The sequence below is a fragment of the Heteronotia binoei genome, chromosome 11, assembly GCF_032191835.1.
Source record: "Heteronotia binoei isolate CCM8104 ecotype False Entrance Well chromosome 11, APGP_CSIRO_Hbin_v1, whole genome shotgun sequence".
NCBI lineage: Eukaryota > Metazoa > Chordata > Lepidosauria > Squamata > Gekkonidae > Heteronotia > Heteronotia binoei.
Window position 1 is genome coordinate 46,982,356 of NC_083233.1, and position 21,531 is coordinate 47,003,886.

General features: G+C 47.6%; 1 protein-coding gene across 1 annotated transcript in view; it reads left to right on the top strand.

The window, feature by feature from the left end:
* Window positions 1-1,693: 1,693 nt before the first annotated feature.
* The window catches only part of MED12 (mediator complex subunit 12), a 32,251-nt gene continuing 12,413 nt past the window's right edge, over window positions 1,694-21,531 (top strand). Inside the window, exons 1-32 of the mRNA XM_060250279.1 lie at window positions 1,694-1,930; window positions 2,872-2,976; window positions 3,716-3,907; window positions 4,998-5,157; window positions 5,489-5,664; window positions 5,819-5,929; window positions 6,085-6,339; window positions 6,736-6,882; window positions 7,064-7,163; window positions 7,381-7,517; window positions 7,896-8,027; window positions 8,505-8,631; window positions 8,834-9,063; window positions 9,162-9,245; window positions 9,736-9,915; window positions 10,965-11,109; window positions 11,267-11,385; window positions 11,498-11,641; window positions 12,590-12,753; window positions 13,378-13,509; window positions 15,075-15,302; window positions 15,427-15,571; window positions 16,411-16,531; window positions 16,697-16,798; window positions 17,677-17,790; window positions 17,949-18,103; window positions 19,036-19,215; window positions 19,873-19,944; window positions 20,178-20,332; window positions 20,431-20,592; window positions 20,698-20,809; window positions 21,274-21,363. Of these exons, the coding sequence (XP_060106262.1) occupies window positions 1,832-1,930; window positions 2,872-2,976; window positions 3,716-3,907; window positions 4,998-5,157; window positions 5,489-5,664; window positions 5,819-5,929; window positions 6,085-6,339; window positions 6,736-6,882; window positions 7,064-7,163; window positions 7,381-7,517; window positions 7,896-8,027; window positions 8,505-8,631; window positions 8,834-9,063; window positions 9,162-9,245; window positions 9,736-9,915; window positions 10,965-11,109; window positions 11,267-11,385; window positions 11,498-11,641; window positions 12,590-12,753; window positions 13,378-13,509; window positions 15,075-15,302; window positions 15,427-15,571; window positions 16,411-16,531; window positions 16,697-16,798; window positions 17,677-17,790; window positions 17,949-18,103; window positions 19,036-19,215; window positions 19,873-19,944; window positions 20,178-20,332; window positions 20,431-20,592; window positions 20,698-20,809; window positions 21,274-21,363 (4,575 nt within the window). The 5' untranslated portion in view covers window positions 1,694-1,831. The remainder of the gene's footprint in view (window positions 1,931-2,871; window positions 2,977-3,715; window positions 3,908-4,997; window positions 5,158-5,488; window positions 5,665-5,818; window positions 5,930-6,084; window positions 6,340-6,735; window positions 6,883-7,063; window positions 7,164-7,380; window positions 7,518-7,895; window positions 8,028-8,504; window positions 8,632-8,833; window positions 9,064-9,161; window positions 9,246-9,735; window positions 9,916-10,964; window positions 11,110-11,266; window positions 11,386-11,497; window positions 11,642-12,589; window positions 12,754-13,377; window positions 13,510-15,074; window positions 15,303-15,426; window positions 15,572-16,410; window positions 16,532-16,696; window positions 16,799-17,676; window positions 17,791-17,948; window positions 18,104-19,035; window positions 19,216-19,872; window positions 19,945-20,177; window positions 20,333-20,430; window positions 20,593-20,697; window positions 20,810-21,273; window positions 21,364-21,531) is intronic.

Sequence of the window (21,531 nt, forward strand, 5' to 3'; positions counted from 1 at the left end):
AGGAAGCAAGGGAGAGGAAGAAGGAAGCAGATGACAGCCAGTTGTTCAGGCGACTGATAGGAACCCTCCGAGGGCCTGATTCGACCCCTGGGCTGCATGTTTGACACCCCAGCACTAGAGAATGAGGCAGCTGGTAAACCAGCAGAATGTATAATCTATTCTTAGACACCCCAATGTGATTAATATAGTGTCAGTGCCATGAATAGCTTTTTCCAGGAGTCTGCAAAAGGACACTTGCGGAGGATGATAGCTACCTCCCCCCCCACCACTCCATCTTCAATGAGGAGTTATTGAAAGACTGCATAATGAGGCAAAGTCAATTGGAACAGAACACCACATTGCTTTCTTTCAACCAAGCAAGTTTCAGTGATGGAAGTCAAGTCAATTTTCTCTTCCTCTAAACAGTAGTGTAATTTTGCCCTTCATTGATCTGGTTCTGCATAAAATTTAAAAGGAAGTAGAAGTAACGGGGGCCCTTGAGTAATCGTCTCCTCCAATGCTACAGAATTAGATAAACTGCAATTTGCAAGCACTTTTGTCTAGTGGGGGCCATTTTAGACAATTCCTAGCCCCATATCTACCTTTCACCACTTCCATCTGTACCCAAATACCACCTTCATCAAACAGTCTACTCTAGGCACAAATTGCCATCAGAACCTGTAAAAAACTCCCAAATTATTCAATTCCTTTGGGAAAAAATGAATGCTTTGGAAATGGACTCTATGGCATTGTATCCCACCAAAGTCTCTGTCCTCCACAGACACTATCCCCAAATCTCCAGGAGCTGGCAACCCTACTGCCCCACTAGTGGCTAGAAGGGACCTGGCAACCCTAAACCCCACGTATATTCATCTTCCTACTTTCCACAGAAAAGCCATAAGGCAATCCCAGGCTACCTTCGTCATGTATTAAAGTTAGTATTGTCCACCAGGTGCTGTTTATTGTTTATTTCTGTTTATTTATTTAGTGTTCATTTATTTCCTTGGCGTTAATTCAGAATCTGTTTTTCTGAAATTGCTCTATATTTTTGAACATTCAAAAATATACTAGCAAGTATTAACAATACATAAAACCAGAAATCCTACTGATTCACAGCTAATACAAAAGCCTCAAAGCCATCGTCCCACAGGAGAGCTCATTTTCTTCCAGCTACAAAACAAAGCAGTAGACAAGTGCACCTTTAAGACCAACTAAGTTTTATTCAGAATGTAAGCTTTCGTATGCTCTTAAGCAGACTTACATTCTGAATAAAACTTAGTTGGTCTTAAAGGTGCACTTGTCTACTGCTTTGTTCTATTGCTTCAAGTTCAGACCAACTACTGGGATCTATCTTCCAGCTATAATGACGCTGCAGAGACCCCAATCCAACTGCAGAGGGCGATACTGGCTTGCAAACAAGCGCCCTCTCGGCCAACTCTGTCCTCGCTCGTCGATTTCCGTGTGAGTCGCGAATCCGGAGGGAAGGCTTTGCGCGGCTCTATCGTTCGCCTTTGGCATTTTCCGACAAAGAGGGTGTTCCATTTCCCATTGCGCTCCCTCCAACCATTGCCGCGATATTTGGTTCCGGGATTTCCCTTCCGTCTGTCCTCCCTCCCGAGTTCGTCAATTTCCGTAAACGCTCGATCTCCCGCCCGAGCCCAGCTTCGGAAAGCTTCGGTAGTTTTCCTACTTCCCCCGCCCCGCTCGGTATTTTTCGGGAGCGCTCGGGAGCGGCTCGGCTACTTCCGCCAGCCCTTGTTGTGGCTGGGCCTGCGAGGTCCCCCTCAGCGGCCAGGCGCGGGCCCGGCTGGGCCTCGCCGCCCCTCTTGCTGCCTGCCCCGCCCCATTCACCATGGCGGCCTTCGGCATCCTCAGCTACGAGCACCGGCCTCTCAAGCGGCCGCGCCTGGGCCCTCCTGACGTGTATCCACAGGACCCCAAGCAAAAAGAGGTGGGGCTGGAAGCTCGCGGGGGGAGGGGGGGTTGGGGCAAGAGCCTTTCGGGGGAGAAGCGCCCCCTACGGAGGAGAAACATGGTGCCCCCTGCTGCTGGGAGGAGGAAGGGCGTCCTCGCTGGTCAAGGGGTCAATGCCCTTGTGGGCCTTGGCCATGGTGCTGGAGAGATAGAGGAGGGGGCCAGGTTTTGGAAGGTCACGCCCCCGCCCTTCAGGTTACTTCTCCAACTCCTCTATGGGCAGTGGGTCAGCCGGTATGAGGCCCAGTAGTAACTAGCCATGTAATAGTCAGCTCCTCAGTTCCAGAGTAGGTGGCAAACTGACGACCTTCCCCTGCCCTCCACTGAAATATCAGATATATTGCCCCTGGACATGGAGGTTCCATTCTCAGTTACTTCAGCAGATACTACCTGAGAAACTTGTGTTGTCTTCAGTTATTGATCAATAGGTCATTTCCCATTCAGCAGTCTTGCAGGAGACTTCCCTCCACATGTCTATTGCCTTGAAAAGGCTGCCGTGAAAACGTGAAGGCAATGTCACCCCCGAGTCGGAAACGACTGGTGCTTGCATAGGGGACTTTTCCTTCCTTTCCTTTTTATCATAATGGAAGAGAAATGCAATATTAATTTTATTATTGCTTGTGTTTTCATGGGCCAAAATTCTTTTAATCAGAAATGCAAACCTTAGCCATTATGGTGCTGATTAGAATTGATAGATCCATCTTCTGTAGATTAGCCCTTTTTGGGGTGGGGTGTGGGGGAAGTCAAATATAATAATGTAAGAATCAGCTTCCTGGGTTGTGTTCTGATAGTGGCCTTCTACATACCTCCGCCTTGTTGGAATGCTCCCAAGCAGGGTGCAATGCACTGGAGACAGCCATCCCTTTGTGGTTTTCAGTAGCTTCTGATCTTGAGAGTTTCTTTTCTTTTTTCCTGCAGGATGAACTGACAGCTCTGAACGTGAAGCAGGGTTTCAACAACCAGCCGGCTGTCTCTGGGGATGAACATGGCAGTGCCAAAAATGTCAACTTCAATCCTTCCAAGGTGAGGGCTTTGACCATTCTGGTGGTGCGTCTACCTCAAACTCACAAATTATTTCTTGACTATGAACAGAGAGAATCAATATTTCTGATTATGAGTTCTGTATCCTTTCCATCCCCCACTCCATGTACACCCAAAACCCCCCCAGAAATTAACTTTGCAACGTGCAAGACTTGTACTCTATTGCTGCAGAAATATGAACTACCGAGAATATTCCTGTTCTCCTGGGGATATGTTTAAATAGAACTCTTGTTAAACGAAAACTTCCCAGTTGTTTACCATGACAAAAACTTACCTGCTTCTTTTTGTTCTCTTAACACGTATTGTTTGGGGGAGCCAGGTTTCTGAGGGTCTAGGGGTGAGATGATTGCTGGAGAAACAATGTGATGGGTGGCTGTCAGGGCTGGGATAGGTGTGGGGAGTTATGGGTGCTAGCAGCTTGGATTACTGTCTTCAAACAGAGTCTTCAGACTCTGCCAGTGCTCAACATGGCCATATCATGTAACCTGTGTGTTTCTCAGGAAGGCAGACGATCTTTCACATGTGAGGAAAACCTAGGAATTATTTTCTGAAGTGGGAGAGGGAACTTGTTCTGGTGTTGTCTGAATGAGTTTTAACACTTAAGCTTCAGGCAAGGAGATTTCAGTTTGGAGAGGAGTACGTGAGCGTATTTCAGTAACTCTGCCAATCTTGGATTGCTAAAACAGAGTCCCAAGCTTTATAGTCTCTTCTTTGTCTCCAGATCAGTTCAAACTTCAGCAGTATTATTGCTGAGAAACTGCGCTGCAACACACTGCCTGACACAGGCCGTCGGAAGCCACAGGTGAACCAGAAGGATAGCTTCTGGCTGGTAACTGCACGTTCCCAGAGTGCTATCAACAACTGGTTCAATGATCTGTCCGGGACCAAGCCACTCACACACCTTGCTAAAAAGGTAAGGTGCATAAGAAGCTAAGAAAAAAAGGGGGATGCTCTAGTGTAGAAAAAACTGAACTGAGGTCTGGTAGTAAAATGTTGTCCTTGAACTGCTCAGGCTGGTTGATCCATCCCTTTCACAAAGTGCAGCTCTTATGCAGTTTGGAAAACAAATGGCTCAAAGTAGACTTCCCGTTGGTCTCGTATCCACTTGGCTGTGTGTGCCTAAGTCCCTCTCAAGTTTCGCCCAATAGTCTTTCTCTCCCCTCCTACTGAGACATCTGCAACTGTGAGAGCTGAGTCCTTTTGAGTGAGTGTATTGAGACTGTGTTTGCCTTATGGAATTAACTACCAACAGAGATTAGAAAAGCAGCATTGCTATATTAGATTTCATACATTTTATTATAATGTTCTTATATTAAAGTTGATATTAGTTTTTAAAAGTTAGATTTAATACATGTTATAAGACCTTTTTAAGCAAGTATTGAGTCTGTAAAGGGTGTCCTTTGATGTTTATGATTACATTCATGAAAGATTATTGTTTTTTCATAAGTATTGATGTTTACTTTGGTGTTTAGATTTTAACTTTTAGATTTTTTTGTTAGAGTGGAGCTTTCATTGTGGTGTGTGCTGCTTGTGTACAAGGAAAGTTTGGGTGCAAATCTATAAACAAGTAAAATGCCAGAATAAAAACGGGATGAGGACTTGGTTCTGTTGCTTCCTTCCTCTGCTCCATCTGTGGACTTCCAAGATCAGAAGGGGTTAAGAGCCATGGGCTGAGCTGGGGAAGAAGGAGCAGGCTAAGTGGGAGAAGGGTAAATGAGGACTATTTGGAGCAGAATGAAAAAGCAGCAGGAATTTTGTATTATTGGGTATGAATGTAGAAAGGAGGGAGAGGCTTGTGAAGTTTTGGGAAGGACCTAGTGATGTGGCTTTAAACCATGAGAAGACTTACAGCCCAGGAGCCACTAGCTCTAAAGAGGATGTTGTGATCTTTGTTCTCTTTGGTTTGCATCCAACCACCAGCTGCCTCCAAGTGAAGCAGCTGACTTGGGACAGTTTCTCTTGTCTGCTTTTGACTCCAGCCTTCATACTCCATCCTCTGGCAGGTGCCCATCTTCAGTAAAAAAGAGGAGGTCTTTGGTTACCTGGCGAAGCATACTGTGCCTGTGATGAGAGCGGCCTGGCTGATTAAAATGACCTGTGCGTATTATGCAGCCATCACTGAAACCAAGGTGAAGAAACGGCACGTCATCGACCCATTCAGTGGTAAGAGCTTCTGCCTCCTTGCAGCTTGCACAGGGTTTTACAGACAGGGCTGATTTGGCTTTCTTGAAGCTTTCTGCTTTCAGTTGCTGCATCTCATCTGGTGCTTGTTGGCATTTCCTCCCCCTTTTGCCAGGATGAGGCCAGCTTGTGCCTCTAGCGTTGCATCTTGGTCCCTGAGTCCGCAGCTTGACCTGGCATCCAGCACCTCACTTTCTTTACTCTTCCCACCATGTCGCAAGGGTCAGTGTGCTTGGCTCCCCACTTCCTCAGGTCCTACCTTTCTCCTTTCTCCTTCCCTTCGTCTTCTACTGACAGCTGTTCTTCCTTCCAGAGTGGACTCAGATTATAACCAAGTATTTGTGGGAGCAGCTGCAGAAGATTGCCGAGTTCTATCGGCAGTTGTTGGGGCAAGCCACTGGGTCCCCCTCTGGTCCCATGCCCCAGGAAGTGGAGCACGCTCTGAAGCAGTGGGACTACAATGAAAAGCTAGCTATGTTCATGTTCCAGGTGAGATGGGGAGGGGAGGGGAGGGGAGGTGAAAAGGAGTCTGTTTCCTTTAGCAGGGCTGAATTTAGTCTTCTCTCAAGTGGGAGATGAGTCCAAAGGAGCCAGCACAAATTGGCTGCCTTCTCTCTGCTCAGCTCTCCCCCTCTGCTTCCAGGATGGGATGCTGGACCGGCATGAGTTCCTAACTTGGGTGCTTGAGTGCTTTGAGAAGATTCGGCCTGGGGAAGATGAACTTCTGAAGCTTCTCTTGCCCCTGTTGCTGCAGGTGAGCCTGTTCCTTCTGCTGTAGTAAAAAATCATTGGAAGGGATGGTTTTTGCCCCATGGATGCTCTGACAGCTTTACTTGTGCTGAGTTGGTTTGGACCAAGAGAGTGTCCTAACTTGGCACTGATCTGATTTCTTTTCTCTCTTCCCAACAGTATTCGGGGGAGTTTGTGCAGTCTGCTTACTTGTCCAGGCGCTTGGCCTACTTCTGCACCCGGCGACTTGCCTTGCTGCTGGATGGCCCTGGTGGGCACCCTCCCCACCATCTGTCTGCACAAGCAGGCAATGCGCTCCCTTCCACGCCTACCCCTCAACCTGCTTCGGGGAACCCACCCCCCAGCCCTTTCAGTGACCTGCTTCTGTGCCCTCAGCACCGCCCGGTGGTGTTTGGGCTCAGCTGCATCCTCCAGGCAAGTTTGAATGGGGTCGTGAGCATGGGTTATGTACAGCCACTCAGCAGGAAACAAAAGCTAACATGTATGCTGTCCTAGGAAGTTTAGACATAAGCAAAATAAGCTTAACAGGAAGTTGGCTTTAAGGCAAGTCTAAAAAGATCTAAACTTCATCTGGCATGATAATTTTAGCAGAGTGGCTTAAGTGAACTATTTCCTGCGGACTGAGCTAGCATGGTTGGTACATCAGAGGCAGTTAAGAGAGGCACACTTTCTTTCCGGGAACAGTTAGGGAGGACTGGGAAACGGGTGTGAAATCTATATGTGGACTGGAAGGAGGGAGGGAGATAGAAGCCTTGCCAACTTTCCGGCAGTCAGGCTTGAGTGTGCTTAGTGTATCTGCTTTGTCTGCAGAGTATTGTCCTGTGTTGCCCAAGTGCCCTGGTCTGGCATTACTCCCTCACTGACAGCAGGATCAAGACTGGCTCTCCACTTGACCACCTGCCCATTGCCCCCTCCAACCTGCCCATGCCTGGGGCCAATTCAGCTTTCATGCAGCAGGTAAGCAGCAGAAATCAGAGCCTCATGTTTCTCTCTAGTCCTGTGACTAGTAGAGCTGCAAGAGATTCATGCCAGCCTCACTTATGTTGTCTTTCATCTGTTCTTGAACATTCTTACTAAGACAGCATGCTTGAAAGATACAGCCTCTCACACCATCTCTCTCATGTTGCTGCTTTGTCAGGTCCGAGCCAAGCTCCGGGAGATTGAGCAACAGATAAAAGAGCGGGGCCAGGCAGTGGAGGTGCGATGGTCCTTTGACAAATGCCAAGAAACCACTGCAGGTAATTTTGCCCACACGTCTTTCCAAGGTTGCTCTCCAATTATCCCTGCTTACTCTTTGTGTGTGGATGTTCATGCAAGTTGGTCTCTCATTCTCCTTGTCTTTTGTAGCTACAAACTCTTCTTTATACTCTCCAGGCAGCCTGGTTGTTTTTTCTTGTACCTGGGGGATGCTCTGCTCTTTTTCTCTGTATCTGATATTGCTTTCTTGTTCTTTAGGATTCACAATTGGCCGGGTGCTGCACACCTTAGAGGTCCTAGACAGTCATAGTTTTGAGAGATCAGACTTCAGCAACTCTTTGGATTCTTTGTACAACAGAATATTTGGCCTGGGGCTGAACAAAGACAGTCATGAGGTAAGGGCTCATCGGTTGAGGTTGGTAGGGAAAAATGATCCAGGTCTTTTCTGTTGATGAGCAACAGCATGGAGCAGCAAAGAAATAGGAACTGATGTCTGAGGATTTAATACTGGATAACTGTGGATATGTCTGAAAAGAGGGGCTTGACCCTTTTACTCTAGCCAAACTCTTAGTGCCGGCTTCATCCTGTTGCACGGTGTCCATTTTGTGACTGGTGAAGCTACAGCTCTTGAATGTGCATGTTGATCAGATGGCCTGGCTGAGCTCTTTGCAGACTATAGAGGTTGGGGAGGGAAATACCATGCTCCCAAGAGCATGGGTGGGAGGAAGGGAGACTTAGGAATCTCAGTCTCCACCCAACCTGTTTCCTGACAGATCACCCCTGATGACGATGCCGTGGTGGCTCTGTTGTGTGAGTGGGCTGTCAGCCACAAGCGGTCTGGGCGCCACAGGGCCATGGTCGTGGCCAAGCTGCTGGAGAAGCGGCAATCGGAGATTGAGGCAGAGGCAAGTGCAAGTCTGTGGGTGTGGAGCAGAACTAGACCTTGTGGGAATATTTTCTGGAAGAGGTTCTATAGCAAGCTTGTGGTGAGGAGCCTGTTCAAGAAGCCTAGTTTGCTAGTCAGTTCCCTAGAAATTAAGTATTAATCTAAAACATGGAGGCAGTTTTTGAACATACCTGCTAATCCTCTGCAGCAGCTATGAATACCCTTGCTCTTTGCCTCTGGGCAGCCTCCTGTCCTGCCTTATGAGCTCAGCGTCCTTGAGAAGATGATGGTGAAGGGGTGGGGGGGGTTGGAGCTAAAGCACTAGGCAAGAGGGGCCTTGCTGCCTCTACCATTCTTCTAAGAGATTATGTGTGGTGAGGTGAATGTTGTCTGTATGACCATTGCAGATTGTGTGTGCATGTGAATTTGTTCCAAGAGGGACAGACAGTAGTGGGAGAAGGGGCTAACCCTCTTTCTTTTTCCTTCCTCTTCTCAGAGATGTGGTGACTCTGAAGTGGTGGATGAGAAGGGCTCCATCTCATCAGGCTCCCTGTCAGCAGTCAGCGCTCCTGTCTTTCAGGACGTCCTCATGCAGTTCTTGGATACCCAGGCACCCGTATTAAGTAGGGGTTCTTCTGTGCTTCCTCTCAGGGCCTCCTGGGCTATGCTGAGCCAAGGGGAAGTGTGCCAGCCCTACCTGCCTTAGCTTCTCATGAGGGTAGTGCTTGAGGGAGCTGGGCAGCCTGGAGCGGTGCTCAGGAGTGGGCTGAGCTGGGCAGGGCTGCTACCTTGCTCACCTGTTTTCTGTTCGTTCTTTCTTGGCAGGTGACCCCAGCAATGAGAACGAGAAGGTGGAATTCTTCAACCTAGTCCTGCTGTTCTGTGAGCTGATCAGACATGATGTCTTCTCTCACAACATGTACATGTGCACTTTGATCTCCCGAGGTGACCTGGCCCTGGATGTTCATGGGCCCCGTCCCCCCTCGCCATTCGATGACACCACTGAGGAACATGACAGGAAGGAGGGAGAGGGCAACAGCAGCATCAAACTGGAGGTGAGATGTCAGGAAAGGCATGATGTCAGACTCTTGGGAACTTGTGTATTGCTTGTGGCAGTGGAATGACTCTGCATTGTGTCCTGTCTTTCTCCCAGGACATGGGCTTGTCAGAGTGCCAGATGGATATTGACCAGAGCTCCAGTGTGATTTTTGATGATGTGGAGAAGACGGATTTCTCGGTACAACCTTATTAAAGTCCCCTTGGCTGGGCACTTCAGACTCTATAGTTGTATCTCTGCAGAGTGCCTGGCAGTTTTTCTCACAGGCATATGCAGGAGTGTTTGAGAGGGAGCCACTGTCTTTGGATTTGTGTGACTAGTGGAGAAGGAAAATCCATAAGAACTGTCATCACTGAAGCGCTTTTATTTACACCTCTGAGGAGGCTGCTGAAGCCAGGGATGAAGGATAGGACCTGGCATGGCCAGTGTCCCTCTTGTAGTCAGCAGAGCAAAAATGGTCAGGATGGACAGAAAAACAAGTCATTGAGAGCTTGGCCAGCCTTGTCCTTAGGTGACCCCTGGTTCTCAGCATGCTGTGAAGGAAAGTCCTGTTTTGCTTGGGCATGTGGGCCTGATTGACGGTCATGTGCTGGACTCCTTCCTGAGCTGACTTGTTGGTAATGTTGCTTTTGTGCCACTTCACTAAATGTTCTTGCTTCTCTGTTCCTAGATGTTTTCTCCTCCCATGCACTGCGAATCCAAGGCCAGCCCTTCCCCTGAGAAATTGGATTCTGAGAAGGACAGCAAGTCTCTTTCCCTTCTGAAAGACAGGGTTGCAGATGGATTGCTGGCATCACTCTATGAACAGCCACGGCACATCCAGTATTCTACACATTTCCCCATCCCTCAGGTAGGAAAGAAACCAGCCTGTTAGCTGGTTAGCATCAGAACAGGGTTTTGTGTGTGATATATAGGAGTAAAATTGGTTGGCTTACCTTTTCTGAACTGTTGACTTTGGGTTCAGTCTGTTTTTGTGTTGGTCCTTTCAGGCCTCTAAAAGCATAGTAAACCATTGTGGCTTCAAAGGCAGTCTGCTTAGTGTGTAATGTCATAGGAGTTCCTCTTCACTGTTTCCTTGGGGATTATATTCTTTCACTTTCCCATTGCCATCTCTTAGTTTTGGAGATATGTGACATGCATTTAATATGTATTATCACCTGGCTTCATGACAGAGCTTGCATCACTGTGAGCCAGGAGAAAATAGTGTGCCTGGAGAAATAAATTAAAGGCTCTTCTGTCCAAGTACCTACCTAAAGAAGAAGCTGCCTCCTGAATTTGTTCCTCACTGTTCTGCCCTCTTTTGCTTCCATCTGGGGGTGGGGTGTACTGCTGCACCTCTGCATTGGGCATTACAGTCAGTTTTATCTAGTGGTTAGAGTATTGGACTAGAATCTGGAAGACCTGGTTTCAGTTCTCTGCTCTGCCACAAACTTGCCTGAATGGCCTTTGGGCCAGTTGTCCTCTCTCAGCCTATCCTATCTCACAGGCTTGTTGTGAGGAAAGCAGAAGCCTTTGTGCCACCTTGAGCTCCTTGGAGAAAAGGCAGGATAAAATGTGATTGCCTGTCTTAATTACTCTTGATGCAAATGCACAGCGGAATTGTCTGCCATAAGAGGAGACTGCCTGTTGCATCTCTGTGTCATCAGGTTGCTTTCTTCTAGTGAGGAGGCAAATTAAGATCAGCGAGATGCAGAAATGTAGAAAGTTGGTAAAAGTATTTGACAGATGCTAACTCCTCAAGATTGGTATCTTCCCCTCCTCCCCAGTGCTTTACATGCCCTGTCCTTGGCACTCTTTGAACTTCTGAGATAGGGAAGGGCATCTTGTGTTGGATGCTGGGAAATCTCCCAATGTGGCAATGGCTGACCCTTGCCTCTCTTTCCATTTTTGGATCCTCAGGAGGAGTCAAGTAGTCATGAGTGTAACCAACGGCTGGTGGTCCTCTTTGGTGTTGGGAAGCAGCGTGATGAGGCTCGTCATGCTATCAAGAAGATAACCAAAGACATCCTGAAAGTGTTAAACAGGAAGAGCACAGCAGAGACAGGTCTGTGGAATGCCTTCCTCCAGCCTTGATCAAATCCCATATCCTGTATGTAGACCCTTGAGGCAATCTGTGTGGGGGAGGGTTGGGAGGTTAGGGTGGTGTGGTTTGTCCTTTGGGAAAAACCAAATGGCCTACTGGATTTTGTCTGGCTTGACAGGGGGAGAAGAAGGCCAAAAAAGGAAGAGGAATAAGCCAGAGGCCTTCCCAACTGCAGAGGACATCTTTGCTAAGTTCCAGCACCTTTCTCACTTTGACCAGCACCTTGTCACCTCTCAGGTATGTGGCTTGTAGGCAAGATATTGCCCCCTGCTGTGTGTTTCTCTCTTTGTTCACGTGTGTTCTGGCAGTTTGCTACCAGGCAACTGTGAGTCATGGTTCTTCCATGCAGGTATCACGCAATGTCTTGGAGCAGATCACCAGCTTTGCCTTAGGGATGTCATACCACCTGCCTCTGGTGCAGCACGTCCAGTTCATCTTTGATCTAATGGAGTATTCGCTCAACATCAGTGGGCTTATTGACTTTGCTATCCAGGTATGCATCTTGGGAACTGGACAGTGATATATAGCTTTAGATATACCTAACTTGGTGGAAGATGTAGTAAAAATATGTCTGCTTTTGTGGTACTTGCCCTAGCGTTTGTGGTTGGTTAGATTTATTATGCATGGCCACTTTTGGAAGCTGAAAGGGTTCCATTGGGTCTAAAGGGTCCCTCTTTATCTTGTCCAGTAGAGCTTATATGTCAGCACATTCAGACGGAAGCAAAATATTCAACTAAAGCAACATGAAAGTGGGATAGTATGATTAGAATAAAAAAATTAATGCCAGTGTATTAATTAAATGTTTATATCTCACATTTCTCTGAAGACTCAAGGTGGCATACAAATGCAAACCCCAATTGCAGTAAAACAATAAAATCTACCACCCTAATTGCAACAACAAACACAGAAAGCCTAAAGTACACAGCAGCCTCCTATAAGCTCCCTGCCCACTCCTTCAGCTTTTAACAGAGACCCTTTGGATCAGAAACTCATGGAACTCCATGGCTATGAGAGACAGAGTGTGGTGATGCCCTCCACATCTCTTCAGGCAGAGTGATGTCTGTTGTATACCTGAAATGCCCTTGTCTAGGCTGAAGAAGAGCTGACCAAGTGGTCAGATGGTAGAAACGCACAGTCAAATGATATTCATAAACTGCTTGCATATTCGAGTGCTCTTGCAAGAAAAGTATAAAAAATGTCTTACGGGTTTGTTCACATTTTAAAGATTGTAGACCTCGAATAAGTTCACAGCTATATTTCATGGGACTTGACTCAGATCCCTTAGAGCCTCACTGCCTTCACTCTGCAGCAACTTCCTGGCAGATTCCTACCTCATTGCCTCTTTTGATAGACAAAAGTGATGGGAGGAGCGAACCAGCTGGCTCCGTCACTTATAACCCCTCTCCCATTTCATCTGAATCTTCTCTGTTATTGGTCGTAGTTACTGAATGAGTTGAGTGTGGTGGAGGCAGAGCTGCTACTGAAATCTTCTGACCTGGTGGGAAGTTACACCACAAGTCTGTGCCTCTGCATCGTGGCCGTGTTGCGGCATTATCATTCCTGCCTTATTCTCAACCAGGACCAGATGGCCCAAGTCTTCGAAGGGTAAGCCATCTTTGCTGTTACTGCTGCAGGGCAGGATCATTGTCAGCCATGCCTGTCATTCTGAAGATTATGAGGCAGCTTGGGGATAAGGGAGCCCCAAATTGTATTATATATTTCTTTATTTTATTGCATTTATATCCCATCCTCCCCTAGCAGGCTCAGGGTGGCTAACAACAATTGACAAAACATGATATTAAGAACAAGATACAATAAAATCATTAAAACAATTTAACAGTTCAAAACAATTTAAAAATATTGTATAATTTCCAATACAGTCACTAGGATCCATATGGTGGGTTTTAGTTCTTGTTGATCTCTGCATCTGACGATGATATAAAATAATTCTTTGGTGCTTTAAATTTGTACTTGAGTGGCTTCGGTGTCAATGCTGCAGGGTGGTGAGATGGTGGTCGCCTCCCCATTATTTATTAAATGCTAGTGTGCTTGGGATTTCTTTCTAAATGCTATCAGGGTTCTTTGCCCTTTGGGGTTTTGTCTGTGTGGAGGTTTCAGCATTTAGAATTTGGGGTAGGGCTGTCCACCAGGGATTAGACTGGGAGTGAGGTAAGGCGGGGGGTTGATTCTGTGTTTACTTCCATTGCCACGTCTTTTTTCCCCATCCAGGCTGTGTGGGGTGGTGAAGCATGGCATGAACCGCTCTGATGGATCTTCTGCGGAGCGCTGTATTCTGGCCTACCTCTATGACCTGTACACATCCTGCAGCCACCTCAAGAGTAAATTTGGAGAGCTCTTCAGGTGAGCACAGTTCCGGCTGTGGGGCTGAATTTTGATACAAAGATGTTCTCAGTTTAGAACCGCTAAGCCCAGTGAGTTATCTATCCACTGCTTGGTGGTAGGTGGATTGTTAAAGAAAGAACCTAGTATTTTAAATATTTTAGTGACCATGCAATCTAAGTGTATGATGTAATTACATAAATACTCCCTGATTCACTCAAATGTATTTTGGAACACCACTAGCTATTGTTGTTTTCCCTTCAATGTTAATTTTTAAATTAACATTCTTTAACATTGTTTCTGTTAATTATAATATCCATAAATATCACATATAAGAAAAAAGAGAAAGAATCCAGAGACCATAGGATTTTTAATGTTACATCTTAAACATTATAAAGATTCCCTTTTGCTAGTACACAAGTATACTTGATTAGATGGCCATTCTAATCAGTAGCTAGTTGTCTTTGTGAGGCAAGAGTCCTGATTATCAGCCATCCCCTCTGATCTTGTCCTGTTGGTCTCCATCAAAGTGGGGATGTGGCTCAACAGTGTAGTTCAATCCAGTGCCATTACATCCTCATCTGGTGGTCACCTACCGCAAGGAGTCCTAGCCTTGTTTTCTTTTATGATAGTTGACTATCGTTTTTGTTTATCCTTTCAAAATTCAAACTTCAGCAAGGTCCCCTGCAGAATTTGAGGTTGAGCAAAGTGGCAGAATCAGCACATCCTGTTATTTATGCTAAGGGCTGTTTGTTAAGGCTGTGCCTTCCTCTGGAGGTCCTTTTTAAAGGGGGAAGAAATAAAACTGCATGGTCAGCAACTCCCTTTTTGAATCTGAACTGGCAGTCATCCATGTGTCTTGATTACTCTGTTCCTTTGTCTTGATCACCTCGCTCTTCCTCCCTCTATCTGCTCTCTATGACACCAGGACCTCTATGCCTCTCTTCTGGCACACCGGATGCAAAGCTGCAAGCCAACCATGCCCAGACATAAATATCAATACATCTGATTTAATTTGATTATCAATTTAATCGGACCATCACTTAAATCATGGCAGTCTCCAAGGCTCAAGCAGGCTCGGAGTCAAAGACCATCTTAGCCGACCCAGTGCTGCTAGCCATTACCTTCATCCTCCAGTCCCAGGAGCCTGTAGACCCCAGTGTGCCAGAAGCAGAGAAAAGATATGCTTCAGGAAAGCCCTTCCCTAGCAAATATCTCAAGGCATCTTGTGTAAGCAGCCAAATCCCATGCATCAGGAGAAGACGGAAGCCTGTAGGGCCATAGGGGTGTGTTACCAAGAAGTACTATGCCTGTATAGTAGTTTCAGTCCTCTCTTATGTAGATCCTGCAGATGCTATGAGGATTGCTGATCTTACTTCTTTTTCATGAACATCTGGTGACAAAGTTGCCAAGCACCTATTTCTGATGCTGGATTCTCAAAGGGAGATTCTGGAAGTGAGCAATGCTAGGCCATGCTAGCCCACATCACCCAAAACAGAATGTGTCCAGATGCTGCTGTTGAGTGTAGGGAACCTAGCAGGGACCATGTTTGCTGAAGCTTCTCATCCACCTTCTTTCCATACCAGTGACTTCTGCTCGAAGGTGAAGAACACAATCTACTGCAACGTGGAGCCGTCCGACTCAAACATGCTGTGGGAGCCTTTGTTCATGATTGACACCATTGAGAACCCGTCGGCACACAACTTCACCTACACCAACCTGGGCAAGAGCCTCACAGACAACCCAGCCAACCGCTACAGCTTTGTGTGCAATGCACTCATGCACGTGTGTGTTGGGCACCATGACCCTGATCGGTGAGTGCCAGAATGAGCTGGGATCAGAGGGGACCACCCAGAGGACATGTAGGGGGCCCCTAGGTTGTAATTAGCCCCAACCCAGTGGCCAGGTGCTCTGACAATGCTTCTTTTTTGTGCACAGGGTCAATGACATTGCAATCCTGTGTGCTGAGCTGACGGGCTACTGCAAATCACTCAGTGCTGAGTGGCTGGGTGTACTGAAGGCTTTGTGCTGCTCCTCCAACAATGGGACCTGTGGCTTCAATGATCTCCTCTGCAACGTGGACGTAAGGGCCATCTAGACCTGGAATTCTGAGAAGGATATGTGGAAGGGGGAAGCGTAGGATGGCATGCAAATGACAAAGTGGGGTTAATCTGAAGAGGTGGCATATAGGAAGCCAAGGATTGGGTTGACCAGACTGGCAGTGTGCATTGCTAAAGTACAGTAACATGGAGCAATATGTTTGTTTGTAGAAAGATCCCATGTGAGGAACAGTTAGTTCCCCTGAAAAATTCCTTGGCTCAGCCAGAAATGTCAGCCTTTCCTGCCTTGTGTGTTCCTAGCGCTTTGGCCTGAATTTTTGCAGCCTCCCTGCTTACTAGAGATCAAAGTCTTCCAATAAGCCATGTCTTCTGTTACATGTGCAGACCCCCATTAAGGCCTCACTTTGTATTCAACTTCTCTCATCCTAGTAATTAATGTCCAGGAAAGAAAGACAGCTGGTGATGAATGCAGTTATTGGGGACTGTCAGCAGAGTTTCCCAACCCCCTGAAAGAAGAACTAAATGATTATAGATTATAAAATAAAAGGGGAGAATGAACTAAACTGGGGTGTGTGTGTCTCTTTAAAAAGTGCCCTTTTTAGCTTACTTTTCAGTGAGTGGTGACTTGAAATGGGTGAGGAAAGCTTCTCTCCCTCATCTCTATAGAGCCTTTCTCACCACTTAAAGCTCTAATGACATGGTGGGTACCTTCTCTAGAACCCAGAGGAGGGTTGTTGTTTTGGAACTGTTTCCCTGCTAGAAGCTGTGGCAGGATACATGGACCATGGCTGAAAAATGCTACTTCCAGGTGAGCAATACAGTCTTTTAGCTGTGCCCTTCTTCTCTTCCTCCTTTTTGGCAGGTGAGTGATCTGTCTTTCCATGACTCCCTTGCCACATTTGTGGCCATCCTCATTGCTCGCCAGTGTCTTCTTCTTGAGGACCTGATCCGCTGCGCTGCCATCCCCTCGCTGCTCAATGCTGGTGAGTGCCAGCCTTGAGATGCTGGACCCTTGCAGGGGAAAGGAGGGCCAAAGAGGGCCTCATTCAGGCTTCACAGGCTGTCCTCTGGCAAGGGCCTGGCCCAACCTGAAGGTGCAGCATAGCTCAGTTCAGTTGCTGACAGTGTCTTTGCCTTTCTGTCTGCAGCCTGCAGTGAGCAGGACTCTGAGCCTGGAGCCCGTCTGACGTGTCGGATCCTGCTGCATCTTTTCAAGACCCCCCAGCTGAACCCATGCCAGCAGGATAGCAGTAAGTGGCCACTGTCTACCAGCATGCTCTGCTGGGTCTGTCCTCATGTTGCTGGCTCCAGTGACGTTTCCTAAGGCTGAGTTGATATGTAGACCTCCTGCTGCCAGCCCAACTTTCTCTGCCTCTCCACTTTGTCAGGGCAAAGCATTCCTCATGTGCCCTGCACTCATGTTCTGTCTCAGTTCTGGCATTCTCTCTTTTCTTCCTACCTCCACCATTTTACACTTCTGTCCTACCTCCTGGTGCGGGCAGAGCTCCAGCTACTGGCATTCCTGCTGCCCCATAGTTGATTTCCCCAAACTGGTTGCAACCTCCTTCCCAATCTAGTTTAGCCAATTTCTTTCTCTAGTGGAGGATCAGGCACTGATCTGCCTTCTCTTCAGACTTGCCATGTGGTGCTTCTTCACAACCACTCAGTGCTTATGGAATACACTGCTGTATGATGTGGTGGTAGCCATTGGTATAGATGACTTTAAATGAAGCCAGACACACAGAGGAGAGGTCTGCCAATGCCTCTGAGACATGATAGCTAAATAAAACCTTTGTTTAGCTTGGGAATATCAGATGCAGGGAGGGAGCCACAAAGGAGGACCATTGCCTTCCTGCCCTGCTTGAGGACTATCCAGGGGCAGCTGGCTGGCTGCTCTTTGGGACCTGATGCTGGACTCGATGCGGAAGATCTTTCCTTAGCTCTCAGCATGTGAGATCCTTGGGCTGCTGAGCACCACAGCTGGATCTGACCAGCGTACAGACTGCTCCCTTGCTTACCAGCTGCCCCCAAGGAGTGTTGCTATTGGATACTTTTGTTGCTTGGCTGGACCTTCTGCCATTGCACAGTCAGCATTTCCTGACTTCTTTTCTTTCTGACCTCCCTGTAGGCAAGCCTTCGGTGGGCATCCGCTCCTCCTGTGATCGGCACTTGCTGGCCGCTTCCCAGAACCGGATTGTGGATGGTGCTGTCTTTGCTGTCTTGAAAGCTGTCTTTGTGCTGGGTATGTGCATTGATAGACTGGCAAGTGTGGGGAGGCCCGGAATGGGGATGGAGATGAGTGATATTTGGCTATCCTGTCCTGCCTAGTCTAGCAATGCAGGTGAGTAGGACTTTTTTGTGTGAGTCATTGCTCCGAGTGAGCCTGAGTTCTGGTTGCAGGGGATGCTGAACTGAAGGGCTCTGGTTTTTCCCACCCGGGAGGGGTGGATGACCTCATGGAAGATGACAAGAAGCCTGCAAGCAGGATGGTTTCCATAGAGACAGCCAGCCTGGATGTTTATGCCAAGTATGTCCTCAGGAGCATCTGCCAGCAGGTGAGCATGCTGGGCTTTGTGCCTCTGTCTTTTCATGTGATGGTACTGATGACAAGTCACAGCTGCAGCTGGGACTCTTCGATTGTGCTAGGCATCTCTGAGGACACCTGTTAAACCTCTGGAAGTGAGTGGAACAGGGCTCCCCCTCACCCCCTGCTGTTGCTTTCCATTGTATAAACGCTTCTTCTAGGGAATATGTCTGCTTTTATGGCTAGAGAGAGAGAGGCCAGTGGGAGGAGATGGGTTTTTTCTGTCTTTAATCCAGCCAATGCAGTAGTTAGGCTAGGTGGAGCATGTTACAGGGCTGCTGGCTGCATGGTTTTGGTAGCCTTCTTGATTCACTGATGTATATAGGGCAGATAGATCCAGGTGGGCAGCCGTGTTGGTCTGAAGCAATAGAACAAAGTTGGAGTCCAGTAGCACCTTTAAGACCAACAAAGTTGGTATAGAGAATGTAAGCTTTCATGTGCTAAAAACACACTTCATAAGGCAATGGAATGGGGTACAGTTAGCAGTGCTACGTATAGCTATATGTAGCACTGCTAACTGCATACCATTCCATTGTTTGATGAAGTGTGTTTTTAGCACACATAAGCTTACATTCTCTATAAAACTTTGTTGGTCCTAAAAGTATGTAGGGCAAGTTGATGAGTAAGCTATTGATGTAGTCCAAAGTTAGAGTGAGGCCTGGCATGTCTTTAAACAGATCTCCGCAGTATGTTATCTTCCTGTCCACAGATTAGTCCTCAGTGGGTTCTGTCATCTCAGCATGCCTCCCTGCATGTGAAGCAGCTGGCAGTGCAGATGTCAGAAGATGCTGGGTGGGTTCTAGGCTTTGCAGAGTGATCATCATAGGCCTAGAGTCTCACAGGTTAAATTGGGTACCATTATACCTGCGTTCCTTTTTATCCATGTGCCTTGTTTGCCTGCAGGAGTGGGTAGGTGAGAGATGCCTGAAATCTCTTTGTGAAGACAGCAATGACCTGCAGGATCCCGTCCTGAGCAGCACGCAGGCCCAGAGGCTGATGCAGCTGATCTGTTACCCACACCGGTTGCTTGACAACGAGGAAGGCGAGAACCCCCAGCGGCAGAGGATCAAGCGCATTTTACAGGTCCTGAGTCACTGGAGTTTCTCCTTCAGATATTGGCTTCTGGGGAAGTTTATCCTGTAGGGAAGGGTTTGTTTTAATGTGTGTGTTTTGTAATGCCTGCCCCTCTGTTCTGGGTTCGCAATGAGTAAACAATTCAACTTCTTGAGAGACTCAAGTCCTCCAGTGACTGGGAAGTAGTTTTGGAAATATCAAAAGCTGCAAAAGGCCCTGAACAAGATATCAAGTAGTGTATGAAGGAAGTGTAGGGAGTTCAGCACTCCGGCATATCTCTTTGCCTTCACCCACCCCAAACAAATAGAATTAAAAATAAACATGTAAAGTAATTAAATATATTCATCTTTGCCTAGTATGTGGAAATTATACAACCTACAGAAATTGACGTCAGTTCAGCCCAAATGCTTCAAAAGTCTACATTAATTGATGATAACCTTTTTTGCATGAAAGACATAGATTTTGCACTGTACCTATTGTGAGGATTGATGGAGAAGGCCAGGTGGGTGAATGGGCCATGAGGGAAGGCTGGTTTGGTCTGGGTGAAACCTTGAAGGGTGCCAGGAAACTCAGGTTCACACTCTGGTCAGTGGAGGAGAGACACGGACAGATGTGGTTCCTGCAGCAGGCAGATGGATGATGGCTACTTCTCTATGCATGTTGCAGAACCTGGACCAGTGGACGATGCGGCAGTCACTGCTTGAGCTTCAGCTCATGATCAAGCAGACGGCAAACAATGTAAGTAAAAATGCAGTGTTTGGGGCAGGGCAAACTTGGGCTAACTTGGGCTAAGAGTTTTTTAGGGCTGCCTCTCTGGTTTGTCTGGAGGTTTCTCTTCCAAAAGGGCCTTGATGAGAAGCACCAACTCAGGCACCAGCTCAGGATACAGAACTTGGGCAGGATACAGAACTTAGTGCCAAATTTGGAAGAGCGGGTCAGAGTGTCCAAATATGCGCTCTGCCCTTTTGTAGCAGGAAATGAATTCTCTGCTGGAGAATATTGCCAAGGCAACCATCGAGGTGTTCCAGCAGTCAGCCGAGACCAACTCCACCAGCAATGGCATTGTCAGCATCGCCAGCTCTACCAGCGCGGTGCCACCCAGCACCAAAGCCAAGCCCATCCTCAGGTCTGTGTTCAGAAGCGCAGAGTGAAAGCTGGAGAAGGGGGATGTTTGCAGGGTCTCAGGAATGGTTTGACACGTCTTTCTTGTCTGCCTGCCCCCAGCTCCCTGGAGAGATCGGGCGTGTGGCTAGTGGCTCCTCTCATTGCCAAGCTCCCCACCTCCGTGCAAGGCTACGTGCTGAAAGCTGCAGGAGATGAGCTGGAGAAAGGGCAGCATCTGGGCTCCTCATCTCGCAAAGAGCGAGACCGCCAGAAGCAAAAAAGGTGAGTGATGCAGAGAAGGGGGTGGTCAGAGGAAGGGGAGTGGGGAGGCATCGACTCCCAGCCTATGCCCAACACTGCTCACATACCTTCACTTCCCACTTGCAGCATGTCCCTGCTGAGCCAGCAGCCTTTCCTGTCCCTGGTGCTGACGTGTCTGAAAGGCCAGGATGAGCAGCGGGAAGGCCTCCTCACCTCCTTGTACAGCCAGGTGCAACAGGTAGGCACTTTGGTCAGACCAAAGTTTAATGAGGTCTCATGTTCCCTCTCTGAGGGTAGCAGGTAAACTGAAAGGGGTGGTGGTGTTGACTTCTAAATTCAGATGCTGGGAATATGCCCTGGAGATCCTGCAAACTTCCAGTTGTGTGTTCAGTGAAGTGTTTACCTGGTCATGTGGGAGGGATAATTCAGCTATCTTCAGAAGCATTGTCTCACCTGCTGTTAGGTCATTAAGACCAGGGCTGAGCCTGGGCATTATTTGAATACAGGGCTTAGAGCCCTGAAGATCTGTGTGTTGTTTCCTGAATCCAGTTACAGGGATGTGCAAAGGACATGGTATTATTCTGACCCTCTCTGGACACAATCTCTGTATTTTGTATGAAAGTAGTGCTGGGCATCCATAGGGCATGATCCCAGCCATGAAGGGGTCAGTTGTCAGGCTTCTGTCTCTTCACTGTCCTGTAGATTGTGACCAACTGGCGAGAAGACCAATACCAGGATGACTGCAAGGCCAAGCAGCTGATGCACGAAGCCCTAAAACTGCGACTTAATCTGGTGAGTAGCTGATTAACTAGGGGAGCTGGATTGTCAATATCCCCTGCTCTAGGGTGCTGCCATGAAAGGTGCCTCCTTCACTAAGGAGGGGAGGTCCCGTCTCCCCCTCTCTATTGGTCCAGGCTTCCTACAGAACTTGCAGTCATTAAGCTGGCTTCAGCTGTAGAG